Source organism: Sinohyriopsis cumingii, chromosome 15, assembly GCF_028554795.1.
Source record: "Sinohyriopsis cumingii isolate HCF-2022 chromosome 15, ASM2855479v2, whole genome shotgun sequence".
In the NCBI taxonomy this organism is placed as follows: Eukaryota; Metazoa; Mollusca; class Bivalvia; order Unionida; family Unionidae; genus Sinohyriopsis; species Sinohyriopsis cumingii.
Window position 1 is genome coordinate 86,966,988 of NC_142975.1, and position 17,894 is coordinate 86,984,881.

At 33.8% G+C, this 17,894-nt stretch overlaps 1 protein-coding gene across 1 annotated transcript in view; it reads right to left on the reverse strand.

The window, feature by feature from the left end:
• Positions 1-17,894, reverse strand: part of LOC149782249 (uncharacterized) — a 665,894-nt gene that overhangs the window by 377,494 nt on the left and 270,506 nt on the right. The window contains exons 94-102 of the mRNA XM_089935099.1: positions 17,004-17,259; positions 16,618-16,781; positions 14,317-14,499; positions 12,057-12,269; positions 9,875-9,917; positions 8,508-8,671; positions 5,282-5,461; positions 4,626-4,890; positions 569-732 (exon numbers count right to left, since the gene is read on the reverse strand). Coding sequence (XP_089791225.1) covers positions 569-732; positions 4,626-4,890; positions 5,282-5,461; positions 8,508-8,671; positions 9,875-9,917; positions 12,057-12,269; positions 14,317-14,499; positions 16,618-16,781; positions 17,004-17,259 — 1,632 coding nt within the window. The remainder of the gene's footprint in view (positions 1-568; positions 733-4,625; positions 4,891-5,281; positions 5,462-8,507; positions 8,672-9,874; positions 9,918-12,056; positions 12,270-14,316; positions 14,500-16,617; positions 16,782-17,003; positions 17,260-17,894) is intronic.

A 17,894-nucleotide genomic window follows, 5' to 3' on the forward strand; every position in this document is an offset into this window, starting at 1 on the left:
ATATAATCATTCTGAGATACATATAATAATTTTGAGAGACATATAATCATTTTGAGAGACGTATAATAATTTTGAGAGACATAATAATTTTGAGAGACATATAATAATTTTGAGAGACATAATAATTTTGAGAGACATATAATAATTTTGAGAGACTTCTGATACATTGTCAATGATGTGATAGCAAGTGTATTTGAAATTAAAGAAAGATAACTCACTTGGGTTTATAGATCCAAAGTGTATTTGAAATTAAAGAAAGATAACTCACTTGGGTTTATAAATCCAAAGTGTATTTGAAATAAAAGAAAGATAACTCACTTGGGTTTATAAATCCAAAGTGTATTTGAAATTAAAGAAAGATAACTCACTTGGGTTTATAAATCCAAAGTGTATTTGAAATAAAAGAAAGATAACTCACTTGGGTTTATAAATCCAAAGTGTATTTGAAATTAAAGAAAGATAACTCACTTGGGTTTATAAATCCAAAGTGTATTTGAAATTAAAGAGAGATAACACATCTGGGTTTGTAAATCCAAAGTGTATTTTAAATTAAAGAAAGAAAACTCACTTGGGTTTGTAAATCCAAAGCTCCAGTCACATTGTACTTTTTGCAGCTGTGTGTTCAGTAGAATGGGGATACGTATGGCACAGGATGCAGAACTCTCATAACAAATGCTCAGGGACATGTTGGCAACAAAGATCTTCTGAGCATCAAAGTTGTAGATCCTGTAACTGTAAAAACAAAAAAAAAAAGATCCTGATTTGGATGCAAGAATACATATTTCTTTCATCATTACCAAATATGGAGTAGTGTATCTTTTAGTAAATTATGTTTCTCAGAAAACACTTACCCATCACATTAACAAACTCTACTACCTCATAGATCATGCTTTCCTGTAAACATGAAAAATGTTGTCTTTAACATGTACATAAAACACAGCCACAGGAAAAAGAAATTACCTCCCCTTTCCAATACTGGGTGGCTAACAGTATACCAGATCCTTACCATTTTAAGCTTGAGTAAAATATGAACAAGGATGCTCACATGGAGCGTGTCATTAACAGTGATAGGGTAAGTATTCTCGAAGAAACATAATACAATTTTTACTTTCTCTGGAAATACATTCCTTATCACAATGTTATGGAAACAATTAGGATTGGCTGCTTTAAGAAAGGATGATGTCACAGTTTGACTTCTTCTCTGACCAACAACTTTTAATTTCAGTCCTTTTGGCCTCAAGCATTGTTTTTTTTTGGTTTCTATCTGCAAATGTTGACACTATTCCAGCTGCCTCTTTATACCCTCACGAAGAGTTACCATCTTTTTTACACAATGCTTCAATAAATAATAAATATGTTCTTCTCTTTTCCACCCAGTTACACAAGACCTTTCAGTTCCATCTGTCTATTGTACTTTTATCTGCATCATATATGTCCACTAACAAGTCGTCAAAACTCACTGGCAGTTTGTCAGACCCATTTTTAGCTCCTAAATATATCAAAAGGTTTGAACATGTGAGACTCACTCTAGGCATGTCAAAACACATCTTTATTGGGACTGTCTTCACTGAAGCATTGTCTGATTCAAATGCAAAAGTTATTCCAGCTTACATTTTTTCTATTTCAAACCATTATCTAATAATGTGAAAATATTTTTTCCCATTAGTGGCTCCATTACATGCTGGAAATGGAGCTGCAGTGGCTCAGTTGTTAGCAAGCCCAACTCGCAATCAAAAAGGGTGCAGATTTGAATCATCAGAACTGTCTGGGTCAGCTACCAAAGTGTGTTCTTGGGCAAGGCACTTTACTCCAATTGCCTCAGATGAAATAACCTACTTGTGTTGCTGTTCCATGAAGTACCAAACCAAACAAACTGACAAAAGAGCCTTAGTTACAACATGCTGAAACTGACAAAAGAGCCTTAGTTACAACATGCTGAAACTGACCAAAAGAGCCTTAATTACAACATGCTGAAACTGACAAAAGAGCCTTAGTTACAACATGCTGAAACTGACAAAAGAGCCTTAGTTACAACATGCTGAAACTGACAAAAGAGCCTTAGCTACAACCTCCTTTGTGTGATCAAAATATCTAACAACTGGGTACAACTTCTGAGAATCAATGCTGTCTTGTTGTGACAACATTTTCAAATGACAACATACTAAAATGTAAAAGCAAAATCTGGATCAGATGGGAATTTTGCATGAACAACATAGGTAGATTCAAACATATATATATGGTACCAATGTTTGGAGTGTGTGGCTGGTCAGCAACAAAACTGTGGCAGGTAGCTATTATGATCAGTAGAATAAATCAATGATGTTAGTATCAGGCATGTGGGAGGACTTGCTATTACTGATCTTCTGAACACTGGGAGAAAAATCTCCCTGTAAATTCAAAGCCTGCTGTACTAGAAAGATTTGATAAATAGTGGGACAAAAACTCCCCTCAGCTAATAACTGCAAAGTGTTCTCCTGAACAAGTGTTTTCATCTGTGACTCAAGCATATGTGTCAACCCAACCCCAATATGAAAACGTGTACACCAGACCAATAAAAACCTTACAAAGACAAAAAAAACGTTACACAAAATTATGTATTCATACATCATATAAGATCAACAGTTTTAAAACAACAAATGCCATGTACAAACTAAATTTACACACATTTACATAATTATTTACATCTCTGAAACTTTATTTTGTTTCATTCTTGTCATTTTGAGTGTGTTGTAACACACACACATTATTATACACAACAAATTCACCCTTGCACTTTTCAAAATGTAATCAGGGGTTTTGAAGTCTATGCAGCATGTGTCAATCATTATTTTAAACTGAAAAACTGATGTTAGTGTGTCTGTATTCAGTGACTTCCTACAATATGCATGTATTTTTTTTTAATTTTGAAGGTGTAATATTAACTTGTTGGGATTTATAATGGTCTCATTATTAAAAATTTTCCCCCAATAAACCCTAAGATATTATACCAGGAGCTGTCCAAAAAATGAAATCTAAAAATATTTTAAAAAATGCCAAAGTTGCAGCCAGAAGTTTGTACCTCATAAACTGGTGATCAGTTCTATTAAAATTGTGCATCTGGTGTTTGAAAAGTTGTCAATTTGCTATATGGATTACTGATTTAGGTCAAAAAGTTGATATAAATTTGCTGTGTAACATATTTTCGAGCCATGAGAATGATATCACATAGTATCTGTATGACTTCTGCCATGCTGGCAATGCATCTTCCTGTTTGGATTACATATCTTAATTCAAAACATAATTTCAGGCAATACGCATAGGTTACAATTTTCCAAAATATGGAGCATATGTTTGGCAGAATAAAAGGATAAAATGCAATTTAAATATGTCATCAGGCCTTTACTCACCTTAAAAAGTGTGCTAAAATTAAAATAATGCCAGATTCACAACAGTTGGGGTTTTACTTGACATAAAAACCAATAATTTTATGCAAGATGACATCACTTTAACACAGGGTATAGTGCAAAAAAAGACCTGTTTTGATCTCCGGGCCTAACGTTAATTTTCCAAAGCATATTAGAGTTATCCCCATGTTGCTTGTACATAGCTAAAAAAGGTTCTGGATAATGCTTGATTTTAAGAACAATTACGTCCAGACTCCCAGGATTAACCCCCAAAAATAAAAAACAAAAATGTACATTTTTTAAAGAAAAAAACACGCAAAACAGTTGTACGGCCATAACTGAAGAAAATAGTATTTTTTATTACAAATTACAGGCAAGTCATACAAGTTGACAGGTATACTTAGGACAGACATAGTATGGACATAGTCAATGTATCCAGTGCCACCTGATTCTCCATGTCCAGAAGGTAAACAAAGCAATGGTTAATCATAGTGGAGATTTACAGGACTTTGTCACTACAATAGTGGTTTGTTTGCTTTTGTGAACAATCATTCACAGCTAATTCAAAATTTATTTTCCAAGAAAATCATGACCACTGGTCATGTTCTGCAGTTGGTCACTGATGACAGTGCATTTATATAATAAAATTGATGATTGTGGTTGTAAATTACAGGGGGTCACTCATAATTAATGTCGATCAAGACAGGTTTTACTGTACTCAAAGAAATTTCAAGGCTGTAAGAACTATGTGCTTACCTAAGCACTTTATTATTTCGAATATAGAGTACAAGTTCCCTGTGAAGACTATAATCTGTTCCTGAGAAAAGATGTCCTAATTAGGTCAAGAAATAAAAAGTAAATGACTGGACAGAGTTCTAATTGGGGACTGGTTACATGGGGAAGATCGTAAGGGAATGATTTACCGTATGTGAATTCTATATTATTGATTCCTAATTAAAGAGAAGTCCTTCACCAATCACAATGTTTATTAGCGTGATATTGCACTTTATGGAATTAATGAAAGATTACAGTGTATAATACAATATATTTGATTTAAATGTATGATTAATTCACAAAAGAAATACGGTCTTTTGTGGAAATATATGAGAAAATACCCAACTTAGGTCTAAGATTTAAAGAAAACTTTTACATAATAGTATAAATAGCACTTGATAAAGCTAAATGAGTCAGAACTAAAATGATAGTAGTAATACAAAAATAATTTTTTTAATAATATCTTACTCAAGTCTAAATATTCCCAGAAGCCAGACACTCTCCTGCTGTCCCCACTGATAGTCAAACAGAGAGACGCTGTGTATGTAGTTCTCAATGCCCACTTTCATGACAAAGTTACATGTATCCAAATAGGCAGATATCTCTATAGTCCTTCCAATTCTCATCACATTCACACAGCATTCTAATGCAGTACATATGTTAGTGATGTGACAGGTCAGAGGGGCAGCTGTGTAACCACTTAAGTCAGGCAGCTGTAGTGTGGCATTGCATTCTAAAATACAAAATTATGGTAGATTTTACAGTTATAATACATTTAAATGGTCCAAAATTATACCAACCTATAATAAGTATTAATGACAGTCCAGATATTAGCAAACGGTAGGGAAACACTAGCTCAAACCATTGATTGGCAGATATAAACCTTTGCATTTGTGAATATTGGGGATTTAGCCTGGCACTGTAGATGTGCAAAGCTAGTGTGGTACAACATCTGTCCCCATGTTAAATATAAAATTGAAGGATAAATCAGAATGATAACATAATACACAACATGTTGCTTTTCACAAAGAAATATTAAAAAAAAAAACAAAGATTTTTTTTTGAAGGATTTAATGTTTCTTTTACTTTAACCTGAATATAAATCTACTATGCCCATCCCCCACCTTTTGTGTTCCAGCCCTTGACATCCACTGGGGTAAACCTAGTCTCTGAAAATCTGCAGGAATCTGATTTCAGAAAGCTGGCCAATCCAGTTGCTTCCATAAGCCAGTTCTGGTACTTTTCTGGAATGGCCATGTTAGGATCCAGACTGTACTGACTTAGCCACCCCATCAGTGAGAAATCTGAAAAAAATTTATTTTTTTGAAAAATGAAAACAAATGCATTAAGATCCATCCTGAAAGAAGAAGCTGAACAGCAACTATTTTGAAACTAACTCTAGTTCTTCCCTTCCTGACTTTGAGATCAAAATGTAATTAATAAGATCTTGAGGGTTTTAAGAGCAATGAACTGTGACAGATTAAAAAAAATATAATTTATCCGAGTTCAATTTATCTACAGTCATCCCAAGATATTTTCATTGAAAATTAGTAATAAACATGCATACAAAATTAATTCACAAGTTAAGAGATATTTCAATAAAAAAATTTAGCATGGACACATCCTAGTCTAACCACTGACCATACTGGGGATATATATGTAGTATTAACTGAAAAGTGATCTCCATTCCGAGGATAAGTTTGTATCTTCACATATTAATTGGGATATAACAAAGCATAATAACTGGGATGTAGCAAAGCATAATAATTGGGATATAAGAAAGCATTATAATTGGGATATAACAAACCATATTAACTGGGTTATAACAAAGCATATTAACTGGGATATAGCAAAGCATAATAATTGGAATATAACAAAGCATAAACCTATCCAGATAAATGAAACTACACAGTACTACATGATAAACAATGGAAGATAAAATGAAATACATTACAAAGTAAACAAAATACACAAGGATAATATCCTCAAGCCTAATTTTAGTGTATATAAAAAAGAAATTTTTATTAAAGGTTTACAGAGTCCGGATCACAATTTTTTTCTTGCACCTAATGATCAAATAATCCATATGTCTCACTGAGAAAGAGATATACAGACAGACAGATGTCTTCACGATTGTAAATCTATATTGTTCACTCACCTGATGACCAATTTTACTTGTGCACAAGTGCAATACCATATTCTATTATCAATTAATACCACTAGTTAAGCAATTCCTTCTAATTTTTGTTTCAATTTCCAGTATTAAAAGAATCACATGGCTTTGTAGTGGTATTTATATGCTAATTAAATATGCCATGGCTGTATTCAGTCATTCCAAGATAACACCTGTTTGAGGTCAAGATTCTGCAGACCAGATCAAATTAGCGAGGCTACCAATAAGGAAATGAGGCTACCCATGGGTATTATGAATACCGCACCATATAGTTACAGGAAATGCCAGGTGGTTACTATTGTAAATTTCTCAGCAAGTGACATTTTTGAACGTGGCGACAGAACCGACACCAATTTAAAGTACATCTAGCATGAGCAAAGATCAAAAATAACTGCCACCTAAGTACAAGAAGAGTACATGAACTTTAAACAAAATCTTAATTGTTGGGAAAAGAGAGGTCATTGTACTTGCAAAGAAAATTACACAGCATGCAAAATGGTCATTTTTGGGATTTAACCTAATGGAAACTATATGGATATAACTATTGTGAATATTTAAACCCTGAAGGAGTATGGTATTTACATTTACTGTTTCATTTATTAATGTTTCCTCTCTTTGACAAATTCAACAACATGGGGCAATAAGTTAAAAAAGAACCAAAAAATCGATGAATAGCTGAATGTTCTCTCTCATATATCGAACCATATTTTATTTTGATCACGAGGTGCAAAAAGAAAATGCAATGGAATACATAATCATCCTTCTTTCTGCATCTCTCTTCCCCTCCACTGGCCACCCTCCCCAAGCGAAAATGCATTTTTGTATTAATGATGCAATTGACCTATTGCTGGTAATCTGAAATAGCATACAGTAATACTTTTAATATTCATGAAACCAGAAATTATTATAATTTAATTCCATACAGCATCACATGTTTTATTGTATCTGTAACTCAATAAATTTTCGGGTCAGCATCATTATCTGCAGCTAAAAGTACATAGTATATTTAAAATACTTCTTGTGAAACAAATTGGGTACTTTTAGTTACATTTAATAATCCTGACTGGAAAGGTTACTGAGTTACAGGTAGGACAAAATTCACGATGCTGTGTAGAACTAAGTGAAAAACAATACAAGCTGTTGAACTGGTCTCATCTTAGTAAAACCTTTAATCACTGCATTTATCACATATTTTCAGGCCCAATCTATCAAAGACATCACAAATATAGATTGGCCAAGGAATTAATTGCAAAATGTGCAACAATTAAATGAATTCACAGGTTCAACACCAAGTATCATTTTGACCGACACCATAGCATCCAAAATGTCTTATTTTGAAATCAACACATAAATGAAATACTGAATTTTATTTTTTCTAAATTTTGTTTTTTTTAATCAGCAGCTTTAAATAATAAATAGGAGGAAAAGAACAACTATATTTCTCCTCTTAGATATTCTACATAAGTGGTAGTTCTTTTTCACCCAAAATGATGATTAAACATAATCGATTAATGACATACCTCTTCAATATAACATGGCTACTGAACAAATTGTAGCATTTTCTTGTAAAACAGTTTCAAACTGGGAAAGGCTACAAATTACACTTTAGCTCACAAGGGTCCCAACACAAATATATAAAAATTTAACTTTAAGGAGACAGAATACACAAAGGTAGCCCCAAAGTTACCTCCCATTTTCCAGGAGTACTTGAAAGGAAAGGGAGATTTATATTCAAGGATGGTTTTGCCATTTAGCGTATGAAACGCCTGATCTGAGCACTCCCTGATCTCCCATAACAGAATAGGTTTTCCTTCAGTCATAATGGTGACATAGGGAAGGTGATGTAAATGACAGTATTGGATTCACCTTGTATTGCAGTGAGAATGTCCAGCCTCTCCTCTTCCTACCTACCAGCATATTTTTCTCCACCAACACAGGACACAAATGACTGCAAACAGGCTGCCTTTATTAGACACCTCTTGTGACATGCAGGAGGCTGCATGAACCCTATTCTACAAACCCAAACCTGCAGAGGGGTGGTTGCAATAGGAGGTAAACCCAAAGTGTAAGGATAGCACAAATGTTATTTTTCAGGCTCATCTAAATTAGAGGGAGGGGGTTAATCTCTGGATAAGGCTTTATCATTAGAGAAATACAGCATCAAGTTCATGAATCACCTGGTTTGAGGAATCCCTTGTCCCATCTACAGGTAGGTTTGGGAAGCAAGGTGTCATTGAAGATGGTCATGGACAACTGACAGTTGCCACGCGATTCCAGACAAATATTCAACTCCATGTTTACTAAATACATCTGGTCTGCCTGAAGGTCTTCTACGCGGAAGCTGGATAAAAAAGAATAAACAATTCAAGCTGAGCAAGGAAAATTAAATAGGAACCATAAGTCCATACAAAATATCAGAACCATAAGTCCATACAAAATATCAAAAACCAATGAAATTCAAAATGGACCTGGATTTTTTTCTTGTAAAGTGTAATTTCAAATTTTCTAACAATTCCCCAAAACCTTCAAAAATACTGAAAACAAAATTCTTGATAGACATGGTGTGACATGATGGGACATAACATTATTTACTCCTTCCATAGACATCTCAGAAGCATAAGCATGAGTGCCTTAAAGGGACTTGTGATGGGTTTTCGATGTCACAAAGCTTATATGTAGAGTTTTTAATTCCAATCGGTTTGCCAAGAATAAAAAATGTGCCAATGTATATAACATCTTAAGTCTGTATTATGTAATTTTACAACAATTAATTCATGTATCCTGCAAGTAAAACAATTACCATATTCCCAACTCATAGTAATACACCAAACAGATACAACCTTAAATATAACAATTTCCATAGTCCTAACTCAGAGTAATACACAAAACAGATACAACTTTAAGTATAACAATTACCATAGTCCCAACTCACAGTAACACACCAAACAGATACAACTTTAAGTGTAACAATTTCCATAGTCCTCACTCACAGTAAAACATCAAATAGCTACAATTTTTAAGTATAACAGTTACCGCAGTCCTAACTAACAGTAATACACCAAAAAGATACAACTTTAAGTATAAAAATTTCCATGGTAATAACTCACAGTAATATACCAAACAGATACAACTTTAAGTGTAACAATTTCCATAGTCCCAACTCACAGTAATACACCAAATAGATATAATTTTAAGTATAACAATTACCATAGTCCCAACTCAGCGTAATACACCAAACAGATACAAATTTAAGTATAACAATTTACGTAGTCCTAACTCACAGTAATACACCAAATAGATACAATTTTAAGCATAACAATTACCATAGTCCTAACTCACAGTAATACACAAAACAAATACAATTTTAAGTATAACTATTTCCATAGTCCTAACTCACATTAATACACCAAATAGATGTAAGTTTAAGTATAACATTTTCCATAGTCCTAACTAACAGTAATACACCAAACAGATACAACTTTAAGTATAACAATTACCATAGTCCTAATTCACAGTATTGTACATACAAATACAATATACTCACTCAATTCTCACTACACCAAACAGATACAGCTTTTCATTTTTATCTGAAAAATAAATATTAAAACCAAATTAAAATTTTACATATTGAATATCCTGTGAATAAAATCTGACAGGTGGAATATTGTACATGTGAAACAATCTTTGGCATAATGAGGTAAAATCTTATCACAATACACTTTACCAGCTGAGCTCTGAATTTGCCTATATGAATACCTCATGAAGAGAGAGAGAGATTCAGGGTAGTTTACAGGGTTGAAAAGAATGTCCAATAACTATATGTAGTCACAAGTGGCTGACACAAGGAATATAGGCACAATGATAACAGAAACTTGACAAGCTTGATCCTGAGGAGTGCTTTGATAAAAATAATAGTTGATAATGCATACATCTACTAAAAAAAGCAGGCATGAAGCACGTGGCCATAATTATAGGTTACTGTGTTTGTATGGGAAAATATGAATGAGTTTATCGGATGTAATACTGCACGACCTTGGGAGTGCAGTATATCCATCTGACAAAACGAGTTCATATTTGCCCATACAAATGTAGTAACCTTTTTGTTATATGCTCATTTTCTTATTCTACCAAATGCTTAATTATATTAACAAAATACACTACAAGAGACAAAGTAAATGAATGTATGCCATATTCCATACTAAATACACAAGCGCAACAAGTTTTCCATTTGATCTGGAATGAACAGATTTTGGTATTTTTGTGGATTCTACGAAATTTCGTGATTATGGACTGGATTTATGTGACAATTCCACATGAAATACAATGGATTGAAGAAGCAAGGGAGAAGCATGTTGACATCTGCAAATGTGTTTCTGTTTCTGTCACTGAATGTTTGAAATCATAATGTGGGGAAAATATGAAGTCTTTCAACTGCAATTATCAAAAAGACGCTATGGAATTTAATGCTTATTTCATTTTGAGTGCAGTAAGGAGGATGTAATTGTACTTATATTCGAAATTACAGTACAATTTCAAAATGTGTAATCAAGATTGAGAACCTATGACATGGCTCATGTAATTCGGATTTGCAGAACTAAGAAAGTACATTTTGAGAAAATTCAGGATGTAAAACTATAAGTATATTTTTCTGCCATTCTTATTACCAGCTAAAGAAGACAGTTTATGCCTTGTCACTTGTATGTTATTTGTAAGGACCCTTTCTGGCATCTACTGTATAGCTAGGCTAAATCCAAAACATTGGATCAAAATAGTTAACACGGAATGTGCCAAAGCAGCTGATATGTGGCAGTCCACGAAACATTTGCTTTACTTCATTCAGAAATAAATTTCATTAACCAAAATGTTCAGTGCCTACTACGCAAGTGTACATTATTTGTTTACAAATCAAAAGTCTAGCATCTGCATCCACTGTTTGTTTACAAAAGAAAGTAGTTCCTTTATGCATGTGAATGCAATATGAAGGTGTGCAATATCGTAAAATACTGAACAATTCTGACAATGTAAAGTTAATGGAGAAAAAAATGAGCATATAATAATTGTTGACTATATTTAAGTTCTGACAAAAACCGGGGTACAAAAACAAAGCATGAATACATGAAACTTGGCACAAATGTTACACTGTGAAGGCAATACAGATTGGTATATTTTTGCTTGTTAAGGCAAATGCAATGATGTCAGAGAAGCAATCTGGAGCTCCTGCAAAGTGACTGCAAAGAGAAGCAATCTGGAGCTCCTGCAAAGTGACTGCAAAACATAAGACAGTGCAAATATATTATTAACTTCAAATGTATCAAAAAAAACATTGTGTAACTAATTCAGAGCAACAAAATTTCTTAAACACACAGACTTTTAAACATCTTAATGGTATCTAACACCTGTCTTTTTCCATGCTAATAAACCAGAAACATATTCATGGAACATGAATGAATGCCTGACCATAACGCCTGCCAACTGACCTAACTGCAATATTTTATCAGAACTGACAAAGGGTAACATTTTGTGTCTCTAACAGATTCACGGTGAGGTATACCAATTCTGTCCATCAAAGTGATATACAAATACAGTGTACCTAATGTATTCATGGTGATGGGCAACTACATGTTTGATCCAGTGATTCAAACCTGAACCATGATGATGCTAAGCAAGCATGTTGCTACAGTCCTGCACTATACACCAATATTTTTAAGAAAGGAAAACTGACTTACTCCATTCATAATTGAACAAAGAGATGTTAAACTGGAGGTCTTCAATGCCCACCATCATCCTGAGGTTGCAGGGGTCGATGTAGACATATGCACTGAAGGATCTGCCAATAGCTGCTACGTCTGTGCAACATTCAACACCCATACAAGAATCTGCCATTCTACAGGTTGTAGCTTTACCATCCAGACTGCCTGGTCTCTGGATTTTGTTACATTCTGTAATGGTGATAAAGAAAGATTTTAAATGAATGGCCAATTGAAATGGCAACTGGATTTAAACATAATTCCTAATGAAGGTTTCCTACACTCACTTGAAGAGTGGTACCAAAATTCAATGACTATTTTATCAATGGCCAACTTTTGTTCCAAATGATAAAAACATAACAGAGAGCAACAATACATGTAGATTATCAATACAGTAACTAAATCTAGGTGCATGTATTGCATCAAATTTGATGGCAAAAGGACACTGGATATCATAAATCTCAAAATTCCACATCAGCCAATGTTCTTCAACAATCAAACAAGGCATTATCAAGCACCGATATGAAGTTACTGTACCAAGGATGTTTATTATATACCCTAAACAATTATTTTTTTTAAAATGATTTTTTTTTGTCTTCGTTTTTTTTTGCTCGTTTCCTTTGATTCTGTTCATCTACTCCCTTCAGATGAGCATTGTTATAATAAATGTCACATGGGTCATGTATGTGCACTGACTCATTTTAAATTAAATATAAATTATTCTTTTAAAATTTAACACCAATTTTTTTTAACCAAAGTTTATTCAATCCTGATTATTGAATGCTCAGCTGCACTAAACCATGATCAATAAACTTCCAGATGAAAATTATCGATCTATATGGTCTTTTACAATGGTACTAAACATGGGTCAAGAAAAGAGTACGTTGACAGGTATCATCATGATATAGGGTAGAACAAATTTGTTTATCAATATGCATAGCTTCCATTGTGATATCGCAATGCGCGACATTTAATCTAGATTGGATCACACCAATAGGTTCATTTCGTCCTAAAATGGCAGCATACTTTAACATTGATTTTGCCATATGCACTTTTCGGGGAGTCTCAATAATGATCTTCCAAAGGAATGTGGATGAATAAGAATCCAAATGAAGTGAATACTTGCCACTTAAACATATATGCAATCTTATTCTAAAAAATGACACCATTACTGAAATAGTGCTGAATGCCTACGTGACCTGTGTGACTTGCACTATAGGTGACATCATCTGTATGTGATACAATGCCTTGTGAAAAGTAGCTTCTATCATGATCTGCATGATGATGATGGGTATATTATATACAATTTAAACAATACGGATTAGTGAAGTCCTGAATCCCAAAATATCTCTACTTATTTGGAGCACAGTGACAGGCAAATTTATTTCAAGTTGTACAGAATAATGTATCTATCATATGCAAAGATTTGTTTTTACCAACATGGAAGAAATAAACTGTAAAAATGCTGTAAGACTGTCCAATACAGGTTTGATAGCTAATTAATTCTGAATCAAACCCTGTAAGGACAACCCTAATGGAGATGGCAGTAGTGATAAATCTGTGTGGTTACCCTAATTCCTTCAAGTTCAATTCCTACATTGATATTTTTTAAAATTCCTTAAAGAAATGAACAAAGTCTGCATGTAAAAGCACTCAATGCAGCACAAACATTATCAAAATGTTAAGAGTCTTGAAAGTATTTTTGTGAGAGTCACCTCTATATATAAACCAAAATGATGATACAAGTGACTACATATATAAACCAAAATGATGACACAAGTGACTACATATATAAACCAAATTGATGACACAAGTGACTACCTATATATTCCAAAATGATGACACAAGTGACTAAATATATAAACCAAAATGATGATACAAGTGACAACATATAAAAACCAAAAATGCAAGTGATTACATATAGAAACCACAATGATAATACAAGTAACTACATATAAAAAATATGATACAAGTGATTACATATAGAAACCAAAATGATGATACAAGTGACTACATACATAAACCAAAATGATGATACAAGTGACTACATATGGAAACCAAAATGATGATACAAGTGACTGACAAAGCAAAAATATCACATAAAACAACCTGGAACACATGGAGAACATTATAAAACTGTTGTTCTCTGAATAATGAGCAATTGCATCCATTGTATTTACAAAAATTATAAGAAATAGTCAAGTTAGCATGAAAGAAATTATTTTGTAAAACTGTTTACCCATAAGCCATCCATGATCAAGTGCTGCCGATGATGCTGTTGCCATGACAGCCCTATCACACTGTGGATTCTTCAAATATGGAGAGAGACCCAGTGTCTCTAGCAACATGTCTAACGCATCACCAGCAAGATTCCCTATAATTGGTAGACCCTGTTGTTTCTTCCACAGTGTAAAGGAAAAGTCTGAAAATAGTATACAAAACTGTAACTCTTGACTTTAGTCATGTGTAGTTTTACAACTCCAGGGTCTTTAGGCAACAGAAAAAGCGGAAGCAAAATGTTTAATAAAATTAAAACAAATAATTTAATTCTTTAATCTATAAAATTAACATTTATGAGGAATGTACAGTATTGTGAATTAAATCACAAATATTCCTAGCGGTTCTATCTAGTCCTGAATGTGCTGATGTACCAACAACCTTCGATAGTTTGATGTACCAACAGTCTTGACACATCACAATGATAAAATATGGAATGTTTTTGAGTGAATTCACAATAATCCCAAAGCAATGATTTTGACAGGAAAGTCATTGAGCAATTTGTGTGTGTGTGTGTGTGTGTGTGTGTGTACGATTTGGATTTTAAATGTAGCTTTAACAATTTTTTTAGTCATATCGCTACCATGTCTGCAGTGTGGCAGTTTATAGTGATGTCTAGCACTGGGTCATAATACCACAGAAATGTAGCTTGATGTCCCACCCAGTCACATTATCCTGACACCAGGCCGACAAGTCCTAAATGTAACCATGTTTTTATTGTCAGTTTCTGTAGTCAGCCATGATGATGCTCTAGTATTCAGCCTAGGAACCAGCCTAAGTAGTCTCAGTAACTATTATGATAGCACTCAGCAGTAGTGAAACTGCACAACAGCTGTTACAGTAGTAGCTAAAGGGTTAATGCTGAGAACCAAGTGAGGCAGCTGCTAGTACCATTTATATAAGTTTCAGGTATGACTCAGATGGGGTTCGAACCCATGACCTCCTGTAACTGAGGCAGACAGTCTACCCACTTAAGCCACTGGTGCAGTTTGAGCAATTTTTAATTCCAATGAATAATTTAAACATGTTTCTTCTCAAATTATAATTGAACACAAATAAAACTGATTCCACAAAGACTGATATTATGATGGGAATAAATAACTTTGATCCTCTCAACCTTTATATACATCCCCACTTGACCTTTGTAGCAGTAACCTTTTTTGATAAATCTCAATCATCAAAATTACCCTAAGCCGTAAACAAACTTCATTTCTAGAATCTTTTAAGGTCATAATCAAGACTGGGTCTAGAACTCAAACCCAGGTAAACAATCTAGTGATAGCTTACTAACAAGACAAAGATCAGGTATGCACCAAAACTTTATCTTCAATTATGGATAAAGGTCAGGTACACAAAATAAATATACATAACAATATTTACTCTTCTACCTACTGAGGAAAGGAAATGTCAGAAAATAATAAACATAGTGCACATATATTAGAAAGTTCATTTAAAATGTTAGATGAGTTTGAAAATCACAATAAAGAGCATATGCTCTTAAAGTCATTATACAAATTTATCGAACATTTCAAGGCAAAGCTGAAAATTATCTTAGTATATTTTCTATTATTAATAGTCTTTGTGAGAAACTGAAAAAATTATTTTAGAATCTATGTGTATATGTGTGTGTGATTTGGATTTTTAACATAGCTTTAACAATGTTTTAGTGATATTGCTAAAATGTCTGCAGTGTGGCAATTTATAGTGATGTCTAGCACTGGGGCATCATGTTCCACCCAGTCACTTTATCCTGACACCAGGCTGGCCAGTCCTAATACTAACCTCTTAATGCTGAGTGCCTAGCAGCTGTTAGAACTATTAATTTTTAAAAGTCTTTGGTATGACTTGGCCAGGGTTCAAATCTGCGATCTCCAGCATCCGAGGCAGATGTTCTAACCACTAGACTACTAGAGAAGTCATATTAGAATCTAATATGGAGCATGATGTGAACAGACTGAAAACTTTTAATATTTGAATGCAAAAAATATCACAAAGTTGTTAATGGTGTTGATCATCGTGACATTTTATTACGTTAACTGCAAAAGAACTTGCAAAAAGTTTTAAATTTTAATATATAGAAGTAACTGTATTTACTGCTACAAGATGTAGGGTGTATTTCTTCCTGCATCAATTATAAACAGTTTATCCAAAATTAAGCTTTCTGAGCCATTTAACTTGTGTTTCAGTAGATGTGTGAAACTTACTTTACATATATAAAATAGCTACATTGAAAGAAAAACTAAGCAAGAAATCAAATCAAAACCTTGAACAGCGAAGTTCAATTCCCATTGACAGAGTAGATTGGGCATCTCTGCTCTGTCCAGGAGCTTGATTGTATGGCAACCTGTTGAAGCAGACGACAGGCAGTAACTTGCATTCAAACTGACTAGGTATTTCCTGGCCTGGATCAAGTCTACAATTTCATAGCTGAAACAAAGGAAGTAAGACTGATAATTCAAGAAACTGAATAGGTTGTTTTATCCAGCAGCATTTGTAAAAGATAACAAAATTATTAGTCTGGCTGTGTTTAGAGACCAATAAAGATTTTTATTAAAAAAAAGAACAATGAAAGAAGGAAAACTTGAAATACGGATGGGAGTAAGGTGGGTGGGGTGAAGGACAAAAATTGTGTTGAACAGTAAAACTTACTCAAGCTTAACAAGTCCAAGCAAGTAAAGATGATTTTTAGTTTCTATTGAATCATTCAGTAGTGAAAGGTCATAAGTTAGTTTATCAATTCCAACAGTCAGTTTCTTTTGACAACTGTCAAGACGAAGAAGCAGTGAGAAGGAGGCTCCGATCTCTGGAATATCCAGACAGCAGTCCACGTGGTTGCATGTGCTTGCAATGTGACACGTCAAACGGTCTGAGGGAAGAGGCTGCATAGATATTGGTCTGGAACAGTCTGAAAAGAAAAAAGAAATACTCCATGATTTATGTTTCAAAACTACACTAGAATTTTAGGCAGTGGTAACAATATTAATTTTAAGTTGATTCTACACCAGGTCCTCGCAACTAATATGAATCATAGTTGAGATTTAAGATGTTGGCTTAGCATTTTTTTTAAGAACAACTAATTGACTCAGAGTAAACCACCCAACTTTGATGAACAACCACCTTGCTTTCACACGTGCAAGAGCTGGGGGATAAAATCTGGGACTTCAAAGGTGCTAAGTGAGCATGTTCTCACTAGGCTATCCCGGCTCCAGTAGTAATTTAATTATCACATTCATTGGGAAGCAGGAAATTTGGACTCGGTGTTGGCTTAGCATTTTGCTATTAAGGAAACTAATGAGCCAAGAGAAAACCACCTAACTTAGACAACCACCTTGCCTTTACATGTGCAAGAGCTGGGGATGATGGACCAAACTTGGAATGCAGGGGTTTTAAATGAGCATATTCCCACTATGCTATCCTGGACCTAATCATTTTTAAATTATCCACATTCATGGTGGGACATGCACTTTGAATTTGATAGGATCATCAATTTAGTACATTATGGAAAAAGATATTTGTATCTTCCTAAAATGAAAACAAAAG